The sequence below is a fragment of the Sus scrofa genome, chromosome 13 (assembly GCF_054392235.1).
Source record: "Sus scrofa isolate SSC_HxYL_T2T_F1_AM1 chromosome 13, Sscrofa_HxYL_maternal_Yorkshire_Landrace_v2.0, whole genome shotgun sequence".
In the NCBI taxonomy this organism is placed as follows: domain Eukaryota; kingdom Metazoa; phylum Chordata; class Mammalia; order Artiodactyla; family Suidae; genus Sus; species Sus scrofa.
In genome coordinates, this window is record NC_139395.1 from 49378704 (window position 1) to 49400602 (window position 21899).

The 21899-nt window shown below is 56.9% G+C and overlaps 2 protein-coding genes across 4 annotated transcripts in view; one reads left to right on the plus strand and one right to left on the minus strand.

Annotated features, from left to right (window-relative positions):
• Nucleotides 1-12334, plus strand: part of DNAH1 (dynein axonemal heavy chain 1) — a 90100-nt gene extending 77766 nt beyond the window's left edge. The window contains exons 57-78 of the mRNA XM_021068887.2: nucleotides 1150-1317; nucleotides 1404-1595; nucleotides 1762-1893; nucleotides 2348-2473; nucleotides 3097-3216; nucleotides 3336-3485; nucleotides 3607-3767; nucleotides 4607-4832; nucleotides 4948-5143; nucleotides 5466-5617; nucleotides 6273-6469; nucleotides 6717-6861; nucleotides 7108-7266; nucleotides 7351-7482; nucleotides 8619-8789; nucleotides 8887-9066; nucleotides 9136-9312; nucleotides 9944-10114; nucleotides 10268-10398; nucleotides 10716-11067; nucleotides 11366-11600; nucleotides 12162-12334. Coding sequence (XP_020924546.2) covers nucleotides 1150-1317; nucleotides 1404-1595; nucleotides 1762-1893; nucleotides 2348-2473; nucleotides 3097-3216; nucleotides 3336-3485; nucleotides 3607-3767; nucleotides 4607-4832; nucleotides 4948-5143; nucleotides 5466-5617; nucleotides 6273-6469; nucleotides 6717-6861; nucleotides 7108-7266; nucleotides 7351-7482; nucleotides 8619-8789; nucleotides 8887-9066; nucleotides 9136-9312; nucleotides 9944-10114; nucleotides 10268-10398; nucleotides 10716-11067; nucleotides 11366-11600; nucleotides 12162-12283 — 3795 coding nt within the window. The 3' untranslated portion in view covers nucleotides 12284-12334. The remainder of the gene's footprint in view (nucleotides 1-1149; nucleotides 1318-1403; nucleotides 1596-1761; nucleotides 1894-2347; nucleotides 2474-3096; nucleotides 3217-3335; nucleotides 3486-3606; nucleotides 3768-4606; nucleotides 4833-4947; nucleotides 5144-5465; nucleotides 5618-6272; nucleotides 6470-6716; nucleotides 6862-7107; nucleotides 7267-7350; nucleotides 7483-8618; nucleotides 8790-8886; nucleotides 9067-9135; nucleotides 9313-9943; nucleotides 10115-10267; nucleotides 10399-10715; nucleotides 11068-11365; nucleotides 11601-12161) is intronic.
• A 423-nt stretch (nucleotides 12335-12757) lies between these two features.
• BAP1 (BRCA1 associated deubiquitinase 1) lies at nucleotides 12758-21725 on the minus strand. Of its 3 annotated transcripts, none has more exons than XM_084988478.1 (17): nucleotides 21693-21725; nucleotides 21380-21409; nucleotides 21216-21270; nucleotides 20101-20233; nucleotides 19310-19429; nucleotides 18938-18999; nucleotides 18714-18856; nucleotides 18373-18451; nucleotides 17776-17899; nucleotides 17340-17487; nucleotides 16650-16834; nucleotides 16086-16219; nucleotides 15138-15616; nucleotides 14863-15023; nucleotides 14498-14590; nucleotides 14296-14368; nucleotides 12758-14079 (listed from the first exon to the last, which is right to left on the minus strand). In XM_084988478.1, exons 4-17 carry the CDS (start codon nucleotides 20116-20118, stop codon nucleotides 13946-13948), a joined length of 1953 nt encoding a protein of 650 aa, XP_084844604.1. In that variant the 5' UTR covers nucleotides 20119-20233; nucleotides 21216-21270; nucleotides 21380-21409; nucleotides 21693-21725; the 3' UTR covers nucleotides 12758-13945. The 3 variants fall into 3 exon arrangements, with proteins under 3 accessions (XP_084844604.1, XP_001925271.3, XP_005669689.1); XM_001925236.7 differs by having other exon boundaries at nucleotides 21508-21698; XM_005669632.4 differs by lacking the exon at nucleotides 20101-20233 and having other exon boundaries at nucleotides 21508-21698.
• Between the last annotated feature and the right edge of the window lie 174 nt (nucleotides 21726-21899).

Genomic DNA, 21899 nt, shown 5'->3' on the forward strand with positions numbered 1-21899 from the left:
ACTGGGGCCTCTGTCCCCTCTCCCTCTGCCTGCAACCCACACAGTTCTGTGGCCACAGAGCTGACGGGACCAGATCCTGGCCCAGAAGAGCTCTCCAGCTAGTGAGGGCAACAGACCACCAACAGATGGATATTGAGGAAATCAGGACCTGGGAAGGCTCCTGTGCCCATAGGTCGTCACCCACTGTCACTCTCAGGCTCTGCAGCCTGGAGATTCTCTCTCCAGCCCTTTCCTCTCTGCGACCCCCATGACCTGGCCAAGACCTTCACTGACTACTCATGCATTTTTCCTTTCCCTCAGCTTCAACACTTTAGCACCTGTCTCTGGATTTCTGTCTTCCTGTCTTCCTGTCTGTCTGGGGCTCTCAGTATCCATGGGCGTGTGCTCTCACGGGGCTACTTACAGTTAGGTCAGCCTGGAGCCCACAGCCCTCCTGGAGCGCTCCTCTCCAGCCCAGAAATTAGTCCCTCACAGGCCCACCCCCCACTGCCACGTGGTAATGTTTAAGCTCTGGGCACATCCCAGGCTTCGCTGGAAAGGTAGAGGCAATGGCTCCTCTCAGTGGCAGCTGGGCTCTGATGGCCTTCCCCAGCCCTCTAATTGAGTCCAAATCGGGAAGTTCACAGCCAGTACTCAGGATCCCCTGGTCCCAAGTTCTGACCTTGGGGAGCTCTTCAACAATGCAGATTCCTGGGCTCATCCTGAACGACAGAGTTAGATTCTCCCAGATTAGGATAAGAGCCCCAAGGGTATGATGGGCTCTCAGGGTGGGGGTTATTACACTTGAATCACCCTTATTACACTTGGTTCTGGTTGGACATCAAAACCATTCACTCTTCTTCACACCAACCAGGAAGTAGCCCTTGTTACTTTTTAAATGCGGCCTGTGTATTATCAGATTTTGGGGCCGTGGCATTTCTTGAGAAAGAAATCTCTGATGGTAATGTATTATTCGACATCCTAGAACAGGAAAGTTCCTCTTCTGCCAGCCTTTCTGGGTAGTGTTTATTCCCTAGGGAAGACACCTCTACTGAGGCTTGCATGGGACATAGAGGCAGGACCAGGGCGTCCCTCAGTGGGCCCCGCTGCCCAAAGAGCTTTCTCAGCCCTCTCTGGGAAGCAGCCCTGAGCCCACAATCCCATCCCCAGGACAACATTGGGGATGTGGTGATCAAAGCCATCCAGCCATACATCGACAATGAAGAGTTCCAGCCAGCTGCCATCGCCAAGGTGTCTAAGGCCTGCACCTCCATCTGCCAGTGGGTGCGCGCCATGCACAAGTACCATTTCGTGGCTAAGACCGTGGAGCCCAAGCGGGTGAGGGCCGGGTAGACCCAGGGCGAGGGAGGGGGGCATGGGTTCCCTGGCACCAGGTAAGCTGACCCTGCATCCTCTGCCCACAGCAAGCCCTGCGGGAGGCCCAGGATGATCTGGAGGTGACACAGAGGATCCTGGAGGAGGCGAAGCAGCGCCTGCACGAGGTGGAGGATGGCATCGCCACAATGCAGGCCAAGTACCGAGAATGCGTTGCCAAGAAGGAGGAGCTGGAGCTGAAGTGTGAGCAGTGTGAGCAGCGGCTGGGCCGTGCCGACAAGGTGCGAGCACCCCTCTGGAGAGGGCTTGTGGACCCTGCCCACCCCTGACAGGCTAGAGAGACCTGGGTGGTCGGGAGGGGGGACCACCTCAATGACTGCGTGGGGCAGGGACACCCAGTTCCCCAGCCCAGCCTCCCAGAGCCCATCCCCTGGGCTGCCCCTGCAGCTCATCAACGGGCTATCAGACGAAAGGGTGCGCTGGCAGGAGACGGTGGAGAACCTGCAACACATGCTTGACAACATCGTCGGAGACGTGCTGGTGGCTGCTGGCTTTGTGGCCTACCTGGGCCCCTTCACGGTAAGGAGCCCCCAGCCCTGCCTGGAGACCTCACCTCCACAAGGGTAGCCTGAGGGTGGCCCTTTTGTCACTCACTCATCCAACAAGCACTTATCAGGTGCCCTGTCTGAGCCAGGTACTATTCTGAGCACTGGGAATATGGCAGCACACAAAACAGCCACAAAACAGGCTAGAGGTACGAGCCCACACTTCCGGGCTTGCTGTGCTCATCTCATTCAGTTCTCACGGCTACCCTGATGGGTGGGCATTGCTGTCATTACTCTTGCTCCACACAGATCAAGGGCTGAGGATTATGGAGGCTGGGATGTTCCCCAAAGGGGAACTAGAGCTCAGGCAGCCGTCTCCACATCTGAACTCTGACCTTTGTGTGCATGCTGAGTACAGCGGGGCAAGGGAAGTGGGAGGGCATCTCGACTGTCATGGTATGCTGGCCCTGAGTCTGGCATCTCCCCAGGGCCAATACCGCACAGTGCTCTACGATAGCTGGGTCAAGCAGCTCACCACCCACCATGTCCCGCACACCTTGGAGCCCACGCTCATCGGGACGCTGGGAAACCCTGTGAAGATACGCTCGTGGCAGGTGCCCACCCGGGGAGCTAGAGCAGTTGGGCTGGGCTTGCAGTTCAGTCCAGGCTGGGCCAGGAGCCTCCCGCCTCCCTCCCACCTTCTTTCCTGGGGCTGCTCAGAGATGCCTCCCCTGAACCCGCCCAGGGCCAGTCAGAGGGTGGTGGGGAGGGGAGGAGAAAGCTGAGGTGCTGGCTTCCTGGGCAGAGAGTTCAAGGGATGCCTGTAAGCATGGGAGTGGAGTGAGAGAGCAGTGTCCAGAGTGAGGGTTGAGAAGTCGTGTCTGAGTTAGACCCCAGAGGACAGGTAGAGCTGGGACTAGGCGAGACCCAAGAGGTTGTAGGCAGAGGCCGAATGTAAACATAGGACAGGAGGGTGGATGGGCTTCACTGGCTCCATGAAGATGGTCTGACTGAGCGAAGACTCAACAAACAGGCAAGAAGAACAAGAGACCTGTGAAGGGGGGGTGTCAGAACCAGCCATTAGGAGGGAGACAGATCCTTGGGGCTGAGACCTTGTGCACTGGCCCCCAAGGGGTGAAATACAGAGAGGAGAGACATAGCCAAAGCACCAGGTTGGGGGCAGCAGACCCTGCTTGTGTGAGACCTCTGACCCAGTCCAGTGCCTGGTCCCTCATAGATCTCTGGCCTCCCCAACGACACGCTGTCAGTGGAGAACGGGGTCATCAACCAGTTCTCCCAGCGCTGGACCCACTTCATTGACCCTCAGAGCCAGGCCAACAAATGGATCAAGAACATGGTGAGGCCATTGGCCAGGTGCCACCACCTCACCCAGCGGGGCTTAGGGGCAGGGGGACTCGCTGAGCCTCAGGCTGGCTCTCAGCCTCCATGGCCTCCACCCACCCCCTGTGCCCACAGGAGAAGGACAGTGGGCTGGACGTGTTCAAGCTGAGCGATCGAGACTTCCTGCGCAGCATGGAGAATGCCATCCGCTTTGGCAAGCCCTGTCTTCTAGAGAACGTGGGCGAGGAGCTGGATCCTGCCCTGGAGCCTGTGCTGCTCAAGCAGGTGGGCCCGCAGTGGCAGAGGTGTGGGGGCCCTGTCCACCCAGGCAGGGTGAGGGCCACTCCCTTCCCCTGCCTCACTGTGAAGCCCAGCCCATGGCGCTTGCCCATCTTACCCACCACAGACATACAAGCAGCAGGGAAACACTGTGCTGAGGCTGGGCGACACGGTGATCCCCTACCATGAAGACTTCAGGATGTACATCACCACCAAGCTGCCCAACCCACACTACACGCCTGAGATCTCCACCAAACTCACCCTCATCAACTTCACCCTGTCCCCCAGGTAAGCCCTCAGCCACAGGCCCCCCAAACATCAGCTCTGCCTCAGCCTGCCTGGCTGCCCCTCTCCCACCCCCAGGCCAGGACTCAGTGAGTTTCCCCCTCAGAGAGACTGCCAGCTTCCTCCCAGGCACTCTGCATTCCAGGCCTTTCTAGCCCCTCCACCAACTCCCTTTACTTGCCACCATTCCACCAAAGAACCCTTTCCCCCAGCTCATCCTGATCCCTGGTTAAGACTCCCTCTCTCAGCCTCCCTAGCCAGCATAGCCCCACCTCCTCTGGCTACCCTTTCCCCTCAGCTCAGCACTCGCAGGCCCTCGTGCACTCACCCCCAGAGCTGTCTTGGAGTCCTAAGTGGGGCATACTCTGTCTCCCAGTACCCAAGCCCTCTTTTCTGTCCTTGCTTCCCTGAGCTCAGGCAATATGGCTTTGGCTGGCCACCCACACAGACGCTAAGGCCTCCATGCCAGTGGCCATCGTGAACCTCTCCCCAGGCCAGGGGGTGAAAACACCCTTAAGGCCTGTCCCTCCATGCCACCCACAGCACCTTTCGGCTGACAGGGAGTTTTTCAGAGACCCTCAGCAGCTCACATGTTCAAGTGCCTGACCCCTACTGGGATTCTGGGCTGCCGCTTGAAGTCTCACTGAGAACTGGTCACTTTGAAGCCAGGCTCTGCCTTAGCCCCGCAGCCTGCGATAGAGGCTAGGCCTCCCAGGCTGACGCCAGCAGGGATGCTGGGCTTTTGGAGCCCCAGGAGCACAGGTAGATAAGTGAGCAGGCTAAAGGAAGGCCCTTGAGGGCCCAGCAGGTATTATAGACATAGTGTCCTCTGCCTCTGGCAGTGGCCTAGAGGACCAGCTGCTGGGCCAGGTAGTGGCTGAGGAGCGGCCTGACCTGGAAGAAGCCAAGAACCAGCTGATTGTCAGTAATGCCAAGATGCACCAGGAGCTGAAGGACATTGAAGACCAGATCTTGTATCGGCTCAGCTCCTCTGAGGGCAACCCTGTGGATGACATGGAACTCATCAAGGTGCTAGAGGCTTCCAAGATGAAAGCTGCTGAGATACAGGTTGGTAACTGCCTGTCCACCCCTGCCTGCCTCTCTCCACCTATCCCGGCCTGACCCCTGTCCGCACCCACCTCTGCCTTCTGGGCCTGACTAGCATTCACTACTGTACCCCCAGGCCAAGGTCAGGATTGCAGAGCAGACAGAGAAGGACATTGACCTCACACGCATGGAGTACATTCCCGTGGCCGTCCGCACCCAGATCCTCTTCTTCTGCGTGTCCGACCTAGCCAACGTGGACCCCATGTACCAGTACTCCCTCGAGTGGTTTCTCAACATCTTCCTCTCGGGCATTGCCAACTCAGAGAGGGCAGGTAGTCCTGGCACAGGTGCACATGTTGACACAGACACCAGGCTCCCCCCGGCACAAATGTGGCACACCTGGACACATTGCCACAGCGAGTGCACACACATGGACTCATACGTTCACTTGTACACACCCTTGTCAAACTCACACTATGTAAGAACACACATGCCCCTCCTACCCTCCTCAGAGCCCTATTTCCAGGAATTTTAAGTGCCCCAAGAGGATGGCCAGACTGCCCCTGTGGCTGCTGGGGAAACTGGCTGGGCTGGGCCCCAGGGATCTTGCTTCTCTCCCTTTCCCCTGCACTGCCATCATCCCTCTGCCCACAGACAACCTGAAGAAGCGCATCACCAATATCAACCGCTACCTGACCTACAACCTCTACAGCAACGTCTGCCGCAGCCTCTTTGAGAAGCACAAGCTGATGTTCGCCTTCCTGCTGTGTGCTCGCATCATGATGAACGAGGGCAAGATCAACCAGGTGTGTGACGCAGCGGCGGCTGCAAAGCCGCCCAGGACAGACTGCCCGAGGAGTTGTCTGTTGCCAGGAATACAGGGTAGAAGGAAAGGGAAGGCCAGGCTTTAGGACACAGCAAGAGCAGAGGGGCAGAGGCCTCGGGAAACCTAGTACCTTGCTTAAAAACAGCCAGAAGGCCCTGGCTTCACTGTAGCTCCACAGGTCCTCTGCACAGGCCTTCTTAGAGCCTTGCGTGCTAGTGAGTGCAGAGATGGTCCTGAGCCTCCCACCTCGTGGTCTCATGGGCCCAGGTGTTTTGTGGTGCATTGGAAAGCACTGCCCAGATAGTGACAGCCACCACTGCTTGAGCCCCACTGTGTGCACGGCATTGGGTTCACGGCTACCCTCTTACCTACCTCCATGAAACCCCTGAGAAGCAGAATTTTGATTCTTCCTACTTTCTGCATGAGGAACCAGAGGCCCAGAGAGGTCAAATCCTTTGCCTGAGGTCACACAGCCAGGAAAAGGTGAAGATGTAATACTAACCCAGACCTGTCCAACTCCCACCCACAGGGGTATGCCATTCCTCTGGCTAAGGATGGTAGGAGAGGCAGTGCTGGGTGGAGCGCTGTAGGCAGGCCTCAGGGCCTGGGTGCCAACCTCCCCTGTGCCTTGCCAGAGTGAGTGGCGCTACCTCCTGTCTGGGGGCTCTGTCCCGGTCATGAGTGAGAACCCTGCCCTGGACTGGCTGTCAGACCGGGCCTGGCGGGATATCCTGGCACTCTCCAACCTACCGGCCTTCTCCTCCTTCGCCCTTGACTTCGTGAAGCACCTGTCAGAATTCCGGGCCATCTTTGACAGCCCTGAGCCCCACCGGTGAGCTGGGGCCCAGGGCCCAGCAGGGTGGGCGCATCGAGGGGGTGAGACCCAGGGATAGGCCTGCCCTGGAGCCTTCTCTGAGGGGCCACCTAGGGTTGTCCTGCAGCTGTGGCTACATCTCTTTCGTGCCCCTGGCCATGTACCTCTGGACTCCTCACTTTTCCCTGCTGTCCAGCCAGCAGAGGCCCTGTGGCCAGTGCCCTCCCACAGGGCAGCTCTCAGGGGGACATGGGCACTGTTGCAGGGAGCCCTTGCCTGGTATCTGGGACCAGTACCTGGACCAGTTCCAGAAGCTGCTGGTCCTCCGCTGCCTCCGTGGGGACAAGGTTACCAATGCCATGCAGGACTTTGTGGCCACGAACCTGGAGCCACGCTTCATTGAGCCCCAAGTAAGTGCTGTCAGCCAGCGCCTGGGCTAATCCTCACCCTGAGTCCCAGGATCCTGGCTGCACCTGGATGGACCACTCTGCAGCCTTGGTCAAGCCAAGACCCCTAGCCACCCCCAAAACACTCTGGGAGATTCCAATCCCCACCAGGAAGCCCCTCTGGGGCTCCCAGGATCGCCCTCCTTTGCCCTGATCCCCTGCCCCTGACGAGAAGCTCTAGGTGGCCCTAGCATCTCTCCTGCCCTGCAGACAGCCAACCTGTCGGTGGTATTCAAAGACTCCAACTCCACCACACCCCTCATCTTCGTGCTGTCTCCTGGCACCGACCCCGCTGCTGACCTCTACAAGTTTGCTGAAGAGATGAAGTTTTCCAAGAAGCTCTCTGCCATCTCCCTGGGCCAGGGCCAGGTAAAGGCAGGGTAGGGGTGGGAGGAGGGAGCTGGCAGGGTGGGCCAGCTGGTCCCCCATCACTCCGTGCTCCTGCCCCCACAGGGTCCTCGGGCGGAAGCCATGATGCGCAGCTCTATAGAGAGAGGCAAGTGGGTCTTCTTCCAGAACTGCCACCTGGCACCCAGCTGGATGCCAGCCCTGGAGCGCCTCATCGAGCACATCAACCCCGACAAGGTGCGCCAAGGGCATACCAGCACATCCGTCCAGGACTGATGAGGCTAAATGAGATGGTCCCACAGAGCACTCAGCCCAGCCCCAGGCACACAGAGGGTGCTCAGAAAGTGATATATATATAAAACATGCATCGACTAGATTCATCTTCCCAGTGGTTCTCCAAGTTATTGTTACCAGTGACCCTTTCCCAAGGCCACCCAGCACAAACTGGGGACTCTGGGACTTGCTGAAGCCCATATTCTTTTTTCTTTTTGTGGCTGCACCTGCAGCACATGAAGTTACAGGGGTCAATATGGAACTGCAGCTGCCGTCTGTCACAGCTGCAACAATGCTGGATCCTTAACCCACTGAGTGAAGCCAGGGATCAAACCCCAATTCTCACAAAGATAACACTGGGTCCTTAACCCGCTGAGCCACAACAGGAACTCCACAAAGCCCATGTTGTTTTGTTTTGTTTAGTCTTTTTAGGGCCACACCCACGGCATATGGAGGTTCCCAGGCTAGGGGTTGAATTGGAGCTGTAGCTGCTGGCCTACACCACAGCCACAGCAACACAGGATCCGAGCTGCATCTGTGACCTATACCACAGCTCACAGCAATGCCAGATCCTCAACCCACTGAGCAAGGCTGGGATTGAACCTGAGTCCTCATGGATGCTAGTCAGATTCATTTCCACTGAGCCACGATGGGAACTCTGAAGCCCATATTCTTTTTTTTTTTTTTGTCTTTTTGCCATTTCTTGGGCCGCTTCTGTGGCATATGGAGGTTCTCAGGCTAGGGGTTGAATCAGAGCTGTAGTCGCCAGCCTACACCAGAGCCACAGCAACGCGGAATCTGAGCCATGTCTGCAGCCTATACACAGCTCACGGCAACGCCAGATCTTTAATCCACTGAGCAAGGCCAGGGATCGAACCCGCAACCTCATGGTTCCTAGTTGGATTTATTAACCACTGCGCCACGACGGGAACTCCAGAAGCCCATATTCTTAACCAGTGGCTAAGTGTGGTGCAGCCTGGCCTGGCCCAATCCAGGGATGGAGTCAGGCTGAGGGTGGGCCAGGGTCCTTGGGTTGAAAGGAGCCTAGCATTGGGGCAGAGCCACTGGGTCTCAGTGCTTATGTGGGGCGTGGCCACCAGGTGCACCGGGACTTCCGCCTGTGGCTCACCAGCTTACCCAGCAACAAGTTCCCAGTGTCCATCCTGCAGAATGGCTCCAAGATGACCATTGAGCCACCGCGAGGGGTCAAGGCCAACCTGCTCAAGTCCTACAGCAGCCTGAGTGATGACTTCCTCAACTCTTGTCACAAAGTGAGACACACTTGGCATATGCCCCACCCTTACCTGTCCTACCTCCATCTCCACCCCTCATGTGTTCCCCTTCTCCCCAACCCTCCACTTCCTGCAGGTGATGGAGTTCAAGTCCCTGCTTCTATCTCTGTGTTTGTTCCATGGGAATGCCCTGGAGCGTCGTAAGTTTGGGCCGCTGGGCTTCAACATCCCCTACGAGTTCACAGACGGGGACCTGCGCATCTGCATTAGCCAGCTCAAGATGTTCCTAGATGAGTATGACCACATCCCCTACAAGGTGGGCTGGGGACCAGCTGGGGGTGGGGAGCTGGGCTGTTGCAGGGGGCCTCACCCACCCCCTCTGTAGGTCCTCAAGTACACAGCAGGGGAGATCAACTATGGAGGCCGCGTTACCGATGACTGGGACCGCCGCTGCATCATGAACATCCTGGAAGACTTCTACAGCCCTACCGTGCTCTTACCAGAGCACAGCTACAGCGCCTCGGGCATCTACCACCAGATCCACCCCACCTACGACCTCAACGTGAGTACACACTGTGGCCATGCCCCAGTCAGCCTGCCAGGCTGGGGTTCTGGGGTGCTGTGAACATCTGGGTGCTAGGAGGTGTGGTTCCTGCCCACCAGTAGCTCCTGTTCATTGGTCGATCCATCCCACAAAGATGGCCCTGGAGCTCAGGTTCTGTGGGGGGGCAGGGGAGTGGGGGGAACTCCAGCCTCTCAGCCCCTGCCTGAAGAGTAATTATTCTGTGAGGTGGCGCAGCTCCTCTGAGGCTGCCAGGCAGTGAGGTGGTAACCAGTCCAGATCACACAGTGAGGGAGAGCTCCGTAAGGAAATGATGCTTCAGCTGAGATGTGTGAGGAACAGGCAGGGGCTATGTAGGGCACCCCAGAGTACAGATCAGCAGTGTAAAGGGCTCGTGATAGGAGGGGCTGTGACAGGTTGGAGCAGCAGAATGAAGAAGCAGGGAGCTGGGTGACAGGGAGAAGTGGGCTAGGAGGGAGCAGAGGCCATGGCATCCCAAGGGTAAGAGGAAGATGTGTAAAGGCTGCAACCAGGGGTGATGAGTAGGAGATGTGCTCAGTTGGAGGGCCACTCCACAGGCTGTGGGAAGAGCAGGGCAGGGGCTTCAGTCCAGGCCCTCCTATTCCCCCAGGGCTACCTCACCTACATCAAGAGCCTGCCACTCAATGACATGCCTGAGATCTTTGGCCTGCATGACAATGCCAATATCACCTTCGCCCAGAATGAGACCTACACCCTGCTTGGCACCATCGTCCAGCTGCAACCTAAATCATCTTCTGCAGGCGGCCAGAGCCGGGAAGAGGTCAGTGGCAGCAAGAGAAGGAGCCCAGCAGTTGGGAGGGCCAGTTTCCTATCCACCATCCCGCCTGCTCCCCTGTGGGAAGAAACTGTGTGAATGTAGAATCCTGCATGGGTTCAGGGGGACCAGCCCTGATGTGTCCCTTTGCCCCCACAGATAGTGGAGGATATAGCCCAGAACGTTCTGCTCAAAGTGCCTGAGCCCATCAACTTGCAGTTGGTGATGACCAAGTACCCTGTGCTGTATGAGGAGTCAATGAACACGGTGCTAGTTCAGGAGGTCATTCGGTAATCCCCTCAAGTCAGCGGGCCCCCAGGCCATAGAGAAGTCACAGCAAGAGCTACCATGGGCCAAGTGCCAGCCACACCAAGTGCTATAAACCCATCCTTTAACTCAGCCACATTTTTATTATTCCCGTTTTACAGAGGAGTAAACCAAGGCCCCAAAAGATTAAGCAACCTAAGGTCACTGGTACTCCACCCAGCTCTATGCTCTAGCCCTTATGTCCTGCTATCGTTTTTCTGTCTATGGCCTACAACTGGGGAGTGTGGATACGGCCACACAGCCCAGACCACTGCCTTCCTCCTTGCCACTGACTCCACAGGTACAATCGGCTGCTGCAAGTGGTCACACAGACACTGAGAGACCTGCTCAAGGCACTCAAGGGGCTGGTGGTTATGTCCTCGCAGCTAGAGCTGATGTCTGCCAGCCTGTACAACAACACTGTGCCTGAGCTCTGGAATGCCAAGGCCTACCCATCGCTCAAACCACTGTCCTCATGGGTCATGGACCTGCTACAGCGCCTGGACTTCCTGCAGGCCTGGATCCAGGGGGGCATCCCTGCTGTCTTCTGGATCAGCGGCTTCTTCTTCCCCCAGGCTTTTCTGACAGGCACCCTGCAAAACTATGCCCGCAAGTCTGTCATCTCCATTGACACCATCTCCTTCGATTTCAAGGTCTGGACATAGCCAGGGCCAGGTCAGGTGACAGGCTGGGGTGTGGCCCAGGCAGGAGGGGTACTGAGGCCACAGCTGGCTGGCAGAACCTGGGAATCCTGAGCAGGAGTTGTGGGATAGAAAGACCCAGGCCAGAAAAGATCATAAATCCCAGGGAATTCCCTAGGAGCAGGGTGCAGACTGTAGGCTACCAGCTAAAACGGCTGGTGGCAGGAGGCAGATCTGTTGCCTCCTGACCCAAATCCTAACTCAGATTCTGGGTGGTTATATGTGCGGGGCATCTGTGTGCCCACCACAGGTGATGCGCCCATCAGTGTCAGAGATCAAGACAAGGCCCAAAGAGGGGTGCTTCATCCATGGACTCTTCCTGGAAGGTGCCCGATGGGACCCTCTGGCCTTCCAGCTGGCCGAGTCTCGGCCCAAGGAGCTATATACAGAGATGGCTGTTATCTGGCTCCTGCCAACGCCCAACCGCAAGGTCCAGGACCAGGACTTCTACCTCTGCCCCATCTACAAGACGCTGACCCGTGCTGGTATGGGGCCTGGGGAGGGACGCCTATGCCACAGGTGGGGGCCCAGGGTCAAGCCAGCTCAGGCCAACTTAGGCCAGTTAGGCCAACCCAGGTTAGCTGAATGGGCTGGCTGATGGAGGTCAGTCAGCACTCCTGAGATCTGACCAGGCCAGGCCAGAGCTGGGCCAGCAACAGGCAGGGTGATACCCAGGGGCTGGGCTCATTCTGTTGGGGGTGGCCCCTGAGCTCACCATCCTCTTGACTCCCTCAGCAGACCTATTTTGGTTCCTGGGAAACCCACCTTGGCCAGTGGAGATTCATGAGGCCTGGAAGGAGGTGGGGCCAGGCTGGCTTTAGCAGTGAATGAGCAGGGGCATCAACTCTTCTGCTCCCGTCTTTGTCAGTGCAATAACCCAGGGCAGACCTGAGCTTTGGCCACACCTGCCAGACAGGCGTCCTCTTGGGTCAGGTCCCCCTCCTTGTCCCAAGCTCACTCAACCAATTCTACTGCCTTTCTTTATACCCTGGTCCTGCACTAGGTGAAGCAGACAATTTAACCCCCCCACTTCTTGCCTGCTCCAGGAACACTCTCAACCACAGGCCACTCTACTAACTACGTCATTGCTGTGGAAATCCCCACCGACCAGCCCCAGCGACACTGGATAAAGCGTGGTGTGGCCCTCATCTGTGCCCTGGACTACTAGACCCAGACAGAAAAGCTGAGGCCATTAAAGTTTGATTTCATGAGCAGTCCAGCTGAGCCTTAGCTGCTTACACCGGGCTCCCTCTGCCAGGGTAACCGTGAGGAGGCTGCAGTGGCCTCATGAGAGAATGTGATTAGTGGGGAGAAGTGGCAGAGATAGCAGCTTTGACCTACTGGACCTGTCCAAATGGAACAAGGGAAGAGAGGTATAAGCCCTGCAAGGGTCCCAGGGCCTCTCCAGGGTCAGCACACCAGGCAGGACTAGAGGCAGCCCTGCCTCCTCCACCAGGTTGCAAAGCCATCAGCTCTGGTGAAACCCATGGCCCTCGCCTCCCAAAGTGCACCTTGCACACAACTCTTGAGATTCCATAGCCTTTTGGTCACACGCAGGGCCTTGGACCCAGGAGGTCTGATTAGGTCCTTGCTCCTGACACAGCCTAACCTATAAACCACAGGCCAGCAAGCACAGGTGGGCTCATTTCTTAGGAGTTTTATTCATTCATTGATCCAATATTTACAGGGGCCAGAAGGGTTGGGTTACGTTTAGCGTAGAGAGGCAGCTGCCATGCCTGTCAGCCACCAACTACCCCAGGTCACTATGTACAGATAAGGGGCCTGCTTGGATCACCTTCAAAGCCACATGACAGAAGCCACGAGGCCACATTTGGGGCCCAAGTTCTAGAGGCAGTGCTGGGCCCATTAGCCCTTGGCATCATGCCCCCTGGGAACACGGGGGGCTCCAACTGGTTGTCCTGGTCCTGCTGTCCCCCACCCTGAGTGCCTTGCAGAGACTGAGAAAGCTGGCACAGCAAGGAGAGCTGAGTGGTGCCAGCTTCCCGCCAGCACCCCTGTCTCTACTGCCCCAAAGAGGAGGGAGACACGGTAATACTGAGGGGCTGGGCAAGGGGCTCCTCTGAGCCCCAGGGATAGACCCCAGGAGCCCAAGGCAGGCCACTTGCCAGGGCCACAACACTGAAGACAAAAGAGCCCAGGGCCTGCCACAGAGAGCAGTCTGGACAAGCCTGGCTGGAACCAGGAAGTTTACAGGCCACCACACAGCTCAAACACTTCTCTCTGCTCAGGTCACGGGCCCACAACAGGCTGCTCATCCCGTGCTGGGACACCGCACTCCCAGTCTAGCCCAGCAGCCGGGTCCCTGAGTTTGGAGCTCTTCCAGGAGTGAAGAGCAGACCTGACCTCATCACAACAGGGGCGAGAGCAGAGGGCCCACTGCCCAACCAGGCCCCCAGCTTTGACCCTGTAGGAGTGGCCCCAGCTCTCCAGGATGACACCTGTTAGGTGAGAATGCAGAGTCATGAAGCTGACTATGCAACACAGTGGTGGCAAGATGGGTTAGAGCCCAGAAAAATAGATGTCTCTGTAGGTAAAATATATGTATTCTGCTGCCCAGGCAGAAAGGCCAGGACCTACCGCTCCACAGCCAGCTGTGGAGGAGGCTGCAGCACCTCACTGTGCCCCAGCTCCAGCTGCTGCTTCCAGAGCACTGAACGCAGAGAATCCCAGCCTGGCTCCCATTCCCAGAGTCTGGGCTCTGTGACCGGAACTATTCGGTAATACTGGGAAGAGGGGGACTGGGGCAGGGAAGGAGCCCTGGTGAGGGCCACACGGCAAGAGCAGGTGGCAGGGTCAGGGCCAGCAGTCCTCACTGGCGCTTGGCTTTGTAGGGGCGTGACCGTTTCCGCCGGTCGGGCTTCCGCTGCTTGTGGAGCCGACCAATGCTGACACCCTGGCGCCGCCGCACTGAGATGTTCTGCTCCACTAGGTTGGCCAGCATGCCTGTGGAGAGGCACAGGCCTTTGAGCAGGTGGGTGGTGGATGCCCAACAGCTACTCCCTCCATTGGCCACAGCCTTAGGCCAGGAGCTGAGGCTCCTTCTGCCCTCCCTGAGACCACAGTCTCCTCAGGCCCTGAGAGAAGCCTGAAAGAAGAGGCCTGAGGGCCATAGCTCTGAGCAAGGCATGCCAGGTAAAGTGCAGAAGGGAGACCCCTCACCTTCCTGAGCCAGCATGGAGATGAAGGTGCAGATGAACTCATCGTAGTTGTGAGTCCTTCTCTGGTCGTCAATCTGTGAGAAAGAAGGAGGACATGAGGACATTGCAGCCATCTACCTAGAGCAGCCACCAGCTGACCCCAGCAGGTTGCACCTCTGGGAAGACAGGCAGGCGGAGGACCAGCACCTGGAGAGAGGGCCCACCTTGAACTTCTTCCTCTTCTCCACTTCTTCCTTGAGGCAGGCCTCATAGTTTGCGATCTCAGCTTCCACACACTTCAGCAATGCCAGCAGCTCCTGCCAAGACCCAGCAGTTGCACCCATGAAGGGGAATGGCCAGCGCCAAAGCCCCCCTACCAGGAGGCAGCTAGGGACAAGGACAAGCAGGCAGAGGCCCTGGAGCCCACTGAGGCCTCCTGCCACTACACAGTCCAGACAGGCTAACTGGCACTTGGATTCAGCCACTACCCTTTACATCAAAATTCCAACTAGGAACCCAGCACCTGGGCAGCACTGTCCTAGGCCCTTCCCTGGTCAGGATTAGAAGAGAAGGTCACAGAGGGTCTTACCTTGGGTGAATACTTCTCCCCACTCAAAGGCTCGCCAGGCCTGACCAACCCAGGCTTCTCTCTGCCATCCATAGCTTCTACCATGTCCTTCTCCTCCGGGCTGCCAGACCCATGGCTGCTTTGGCTCAGTCTGACAGAAGGGGAGGAACCCTTCCCACTCTCTGGGAAGAGAAGTCATGAGAAGACCCATCAGAGCGCAGGACACTTGGTGGTCACTTGGCCACCACCCTCCTTAGCATGCCACCAAGAGGCCAGTGAGCTGGCCCAAGGCCCACCTGTCAGTGCTAGGGGACTCAGCACGCCATCCTCAGCCAGGTGCAGCAGGCCTGTGCTTATAACAGGACCCAGGTCACGTACAGCGCGATTGTAGCGTATGCAGTCAACACGCAGCAAGCTGTCGTCCTCTCCAAACAGCACCTTGGAGATGTGGGAGGTGACGGGGCTAGAGGGCCGCGTGGGGTTGGCCGAGCGGATGGGCGAGCGCAGTGGTGAATTGAAAGCACTGCCAATCTCAGAGGCTGTGTCCGTGCTCTCATTGCTGGGGGTGGGTGAGGGCTGCGAGTGTGTGGGCACTGCCACAGCCGGACTCCCAGCCCCGCTGCTTGTCTTGATGGACAGAGGAATGGAGAGGTCTTTCTGAGATTCTTTGAGCTTCTCAGCTAAGACGTTGATGGTGTTGGGCTGCAGCACGGAGAGCTGCCCATCTCCAGAGCCACTCAATGGCCCTGGCTTCCCTGGACCCTTTCGCTTATACCTGTGGGGCCCAAGGAGAGGTGAGCCAGGGAATGGTCCAGGTGACCACACCGAGCCGTGTCCAGAATGACCTAACACATCCTGGCCTCCAGGGACTGACCTTGCAGTTCCCGCACCCTGAGCTCAGATAGCTGCAGCCAGGGATCCTCAAAGGTCAGCTCCTCTACTCCAGCTGCCTCCCTCTGGCCTTCTAAAAGATACCCCTACCCCATCTCCTCCATCCCTGCTTCATCTTTCAAGGCCATTTCCCAACAGGACATGCTTTGATGTCTGGCTGTGCATACACAGCCTTCCCCCAAGCCCTCCAAAATCTTCGTGGGACCCAGAGTCAGCCCCTTCATGTCAGCCTCCCCCAGGCCCCACACTCAGTAGGAGTTCAGCGTTATTTGCTGAAGGGTATTCACAGCGCTGAAAGATTCAAGATAGGATCGGCAGCACTCAGCCTCCAGCCTTACAGAGCCAGGGCTGACCTGATGGCGGAGTTGGTATTCTGCATGTCATCCTCCTCGTCATCCTCATAGTCATCCTCATCGTCTGAATACTGCTGGGGTGGGCGGATTGGAACTCGGCTGCGGCCCACGCCTGCTGCCAGGTCTTCCTCCTCCTGGAGCAGAGACCCAGGGCAGCCATGAGCAGCGGCCAGTCAGCCCAAGCTGGGCACGGGACCCACAGCCAGAGAGCCAACATGGCTCCCCAGGTTGAGTCCAGGTGCTCCAGAGCCCATCCATACTACTGCCTATGTGACGCTTTGAAATGACACAGAGTGCCTGAGACACCTGCATTTATTTTGCCAGTAGAGCCCAACCCATGGAGATGATCCTAATGCCACACCCTAAACATCTGGCTCCAGAATTGTGTACGTGAATTTAAAGTCAGGAGCTCTCTCTGCCTCCCCAAGCCCCTAACCTTCTGAATTTCAGACAAAGGAACCTGGTTACCTAGGCCTGGATAGAGGGTAATCCCCAATGAATCCCCTGAGGAAACTGCCTGTTGCCAACCTCTCAAGAGTCCTGGAGGAAACCCTCCTAGCTTACCTGCATGGGGGACTTGGCATAGTTGTGATTGTCCAGAAAGGCTGGCAGCCGCTGGACAATCGGAGTGGGGTTGGGGGGAACCCCATTGAGGCTGCTCCCTGGAGGCTTCACCATCAGCTTGGGTTTGCTGGGAGGGCTGTGGGTCAGGGCTTGTGGGCACGAACCAGCCACTTCCTCCACACCATCTGAGAAGGCGGGGAGCACAGGCAGGCCTTTCAGCCTGACCCTCAAGCAAAGCTGTCCTCAGTCGATGGTCTCCCCAGTCCTGGGACACAGCACTGCTCCCGTTCCCTTTCCAGAGAACAGCTGAGACAGCTGATACGCTGGGAGTCAGCAAAAGCTCTAAGTCATGGGCCCATGGTGAGACAGAAGGAGAGATGAAAAAAAGGAGTAAAAAGAAAAAATCCTCTAGAGAAAAGTAGAAAGGGAATATACATTGGAGAGAAGGCTTGGGGGCCGGTAGTAATGGCAGCCCTTTACAGGTGCCTTTCTTTAGGGAAGGACTGCTCTTCCTCCATGTTCCATAGGGAGAGAGCTGCAAGCAGTAGGCTTCATGCCTCCTGTAGAAGCCTCTGAGTCACTGCCCAGGTGCCTCTACAGAAAAAGACTTGCTCTGCTTGGGTCTCCCATGTCGAGCTATGAGGGGATGACTCTTAGGCCTGCGAGCGGCTCCAAACCCCCCACCAGTACCTGTGTGAGTGCCCTCAGAGGCCACTGAGGCCCTGTTTGCTTCCACCGAAAGCGGGGACTTGCTGCTGACTGGTTTGGACTCTTCAGGCAACTGTGACTCTTGAGACTTGTGGGTTTGAATCAGCTCTGGCTGGGTTACCCTAATCAGCTGAAGACAAAATCCAAGGCACAGAGGCGTGAAGGCAGACCCTAGCTTCTACCTTGGACAGCTGAGAGCCTTGGCTCTACCCATTCACCCAAAGGGAAACAAAACAGTCAAACCTCGTTTAAGAAGCTATTCTCCCCTTCCTCATGCCAAGTCCCACCTTTACCACAAAGGGAACAAAGGATAGGAGTGGGTAATTGAAGCCCAGATCCACAAGAATAAGAGACAGATGCTCCAGTGGAGGGAAGGGGAGGGTGGCTGGGCTGGACAGGGACCAGAAGGGGTATCCACCTGCTGCAGCGACTCCAGTATTGTCTGACGGTTCACCTTCAGCACATGCAGCCTGGCCTCGTACTTGATCCTGCGGTCAGGCACCACCGCCATCAGGTTGAAGCGGATGTCATGGTAGGGCTCCCTGCAGTCACAGTCATGGCCATGAGAGCAGCTCTTGCCCTGGCCCCACCATTAGGTTAAGGCAGAGATCCTGGCAGGGCTCCCTGAAGTCATACCTGCAGCCACAGGTAGAGCCATCCCCCCACCCCCACCCCCTGCAACAGACAGAAAGCAGCTGGCCATGTGCACTAGGCACCTGTGCTGGTGCCCTCCAAAAAGCTATGTGAGGGGCCTGTCAGGAAGTGAGCCAGCAAACCGGGGCCACTTGAGGTTCCAGCAAGGCCATCCCTTCCCAGCCAATCCTGAAACAGGACACATGCAGCCCAGGGAGAAACAGGGAAAGAAGCTGGGAGCCCAAAATCCAATCCTGATCTTGTCAGATTCATCATGTGGCCGTGCACAAGCTATCTGGCCTTTCTGTGCCTTGGTTCCCTCTTCTGTATGCCTCCCAACAGGGGCACAGCTCCAAAGGTAGCAGGGGAACAGGACTCTTACCCTGCAGTGGCAAGGCCGATACGCTCCATGATGACCCGCCGGGCCTTGTCTGTCCATTCCTCATCCTCCCCCCAGGGCCCTGGGGAAACCAAGATGTGGAGTCAGAAGGTGGGAAGCCCTGAGTTTGGGCAGGCCAGGAGAGGGAAAGAGGATGGAGAGCAGTTGAGCCAGAGAATCAGGGGCTGATCAGACAATGCAGCGCACGGTGCCATCCAGCCAAAACCAGATGTTCTCAAGACCCACCCCCTGCCACTGGGTCCCAAGTACCTGAGGACCCTGAACCCCAACTCCTTAGGTGGTGAGCAGAAAAACCCAATAGGCCCCCAACTCAGGCTGCCTACCATGGTCAATGGGGTAGACCTTCAGCCCATCGAGCTCAAAAAGCCGGCCTGTGATAGGCACATAGCTGACAAAGTGGAATGCCTCCATGGTCCGCACTGCACTAAGGCCATTCTGCTTCTCAGGGAGGTGGCGTGGCTCGGGCCTGGGAAAGGACACAGTCAGTGCCCAGAATGGGACAACTCTTCCTCGCCTCCACCCCATCAGCTCCCAAGTTCCCACACACCTGGCATGGCTATTATGTGCCTTGGCCAGCTCCGGAGCATTGCCAATCGCATATCCTTTGCTCTAGAAGGAAGAAAATAAGATCACATCAGAGCAACTTCTAGGTAGGTCTTGGGTGGGAAACAGAGCTCAGGAGAGCAGGCCTAGAGGCATTCCAAGAACTTGAAGAAACACAGGTGGACTCTCCTGACTCTGGAGCCCCCAAAAGATGGGCCTTAAAAAAAACTGCTTTACATGACTAATTCACCAGTCAAATGTAACATAAATATGGTCTGAAAAGGGAAAAGCCTCACAGTGAGAAGCGCTATGTAGTAACATTACCAGTGGCTCTACCTAGCCAGCTATGAAGGAGGATTAAGGCACTGCAGCCTACCTCAGGGCTGAAGCCTTTGGTGAAGTCCTTCATGCGACTCAGGGTAGGCCCCAGGTCCACACTGCTGCAGTTCAGGAGCACACTCAGCAGGGCATGAGTGGCGCAAGAGTTGGGGATCAGCTGTGAAACAAGGAACAGTCACCCATACACAGCATCCCTCATCCCAAACCCATACTCATCAGAAATGGGGACCCAGAGAGGGACAGCCATATCTGGACAATCCTCACCAACTCCCCTCATCTTTACCCAGTATTTGTTCATTCACCTAATTACCCATCAGTTGTCAGGGGACATGGAGAATGGACTCAGATACCACCCTGTCCTAAAAAGGTTCCCCCGACCCCCACCCCCGTTTTTTTTGTTGTTGTTGTTGTTTTGGTTTTTTGCTTTTTTGGGCCATACCCACAGCATATACAAGTTCCCAGGCTAGGGGTCGAATTGAAGCTACAGCTTCTGGCCTACACCACAGCCACAGCAACGTGGGATCTGAGCCACATCTGCAACCTACGTCACAGCTCATAGAAACACTGGACCCCCAACCCACTGAGCGAGGCCAGGAATCGAACCCTCATCCTCACGGATACCAGTCAGATTCATTTCCAATGTTCCACAAAGGGAACTCCCGAGGCCCCCCTTTTTTTATGAATAAGAGCTCAGTTCCTTCTACCAAGGGACTTCTGTAACCACCACCTATGGTGTCTGCCTATCTCCTCCTTCTGCCTTCCCCCACCTTCCAAGTGAAGAAAATGATAGCACCCCACCCTCCAGAAAGAACACAGAGCCCAGCAGACCTGGTGGGCAAAGAACATGTTATTCACAATATCATCATCAATCACAGATGTATCATCCACCAAGGTAGAGACCTTGCGACGGGATCGGCGTTCTTCGATCCATTTGAACAGGAAGATGAATCCATACACAGGGCTGGGGAAAGTAAGGCATAGAGCTAGACCAGTCAAATGGTGGAAGGCAATCTGTACCCCCTTTCCTCTTCCCTATTCCTCTGCACCACATTACTACTCAGGTGCCTGTCTTGTGATCCCATCTCTCCCTTGGCTTCTTCCCAGCAATGCCCAAAGTGGCCCTGAGCCCTCACTCCCCAGAAGCCCACTGGAGGCAGTCAAGTATCAGCTTCTGGCTGTGGTGCTCCAGGAGTCCATCCAGTATCCTTATAAAGTATACAGTTCTGGGATAAGAAAAGAAAAACTGGAACCAATGGCCCAGGACCAGGTGGCAACAGATGGTAAGGCTAGAACAAAAAAATGTGATGAGGAATTTAAACACTGATTCACACTTGTGAAGCCCAGGGCCCAAGTCCCAGTGCTGTCAGGGAAGTAAATGAAAACCCGTATCAGTCCCTTCTTTCCTGCGAAATAAAAGCAGACTTCTCCGTTTAGTCACTGTAGCTGTTCCTCCACACCTCTATTCTACAGGACCACCAAGACAAGACCCTGAAGATGGTCACCCAGAAAGATGCCTTGTCAGATGTCACACACCAGCCAATCTAGACGAGACCCCTATGTGGAGATTAAAACCACTGGCACACGAGCACATTAAAGCAGTAATAAATTACAGCTGCACAAAAAGGCAACATATGACCTAGGTCAAGTGAGTGGGGTTTCTGGCAGGAAAGTCAAAAGAGCAACTAAATTTATTCCAAAAGACGTTAGGAATTGAACTGGGGGAAAGAGGCTACCATCCAAAGGGAAGTACTGAGGGAAAACTGGGGGAAACAAAAATACAGTACTGGCTTCATCAGGAGGACACCCAAAGAGGAGGGATGCTTCCTTATATGAGATTTTACAAACTGGGGCTACTGGTACTCCCTTCCTTGAGGCGCACTCTCTCCCGGGCCCCTCCCTAGCCCTTGGGGTGTAAGGGGCGGCCCTGGCGCCAAGCCACTCACCCCTGGCATTTGCTCTGAAGGTCATAGATCTCCTCCACCTGCACCCCTTTGACACCTGCGATCAGGGAAGAAAATAAGTGGGGAAGGGCAGCCCCTGGCTATGGAGCAAGGGCGCAGGAGTGGGCCCCCACAGCCCAGAACTGGCGGGTAGGAGAGGCTCTTACCAAAATCTTCCACCAGGAGGGTGAAGAGGCCTGGGTGGAGCGACAAGAAGAGCGGGTGGTAGTCAGAAAGGCGCATCCCGGACCCACCCGGCCTCCCCAGCTCCCGGCCTGCCCAGTCCCCTCCTCACCAGGGTCGCTCTCCAGCTCCAGCCAGCCCTTATTCATCTTCCCGCGGGGCGGCCCCTCAGCGCCATGTCCAGGCCCCCCGACCCACTGCCGCCCCCGCCGGGAGCCCCCCGCCGCCCCCGGGGCTCCTAGCCCCCCACACAGACAACGGGCCCTGCCGCGTCACCCGCCCGCGCCGGCGGCATACGTCACCACGGCGCGACGGTCTCCACCCCGCTTCTGAGCTCGTCTTCCGCGATTTCGACTCCAGACGCCGGCGCTTGCGCGGGAGGGTGGGGCAAGAGGAAGGGGAGGAGCGAGGGCGGTGTTGAGTACCAGAGGCGCGCGAGGAAAAGGCGGGGCGAGATGGGGCGGGGCCGAGCGGAGGGGGCGGAGTGGGTACGCCGGTGGCGCG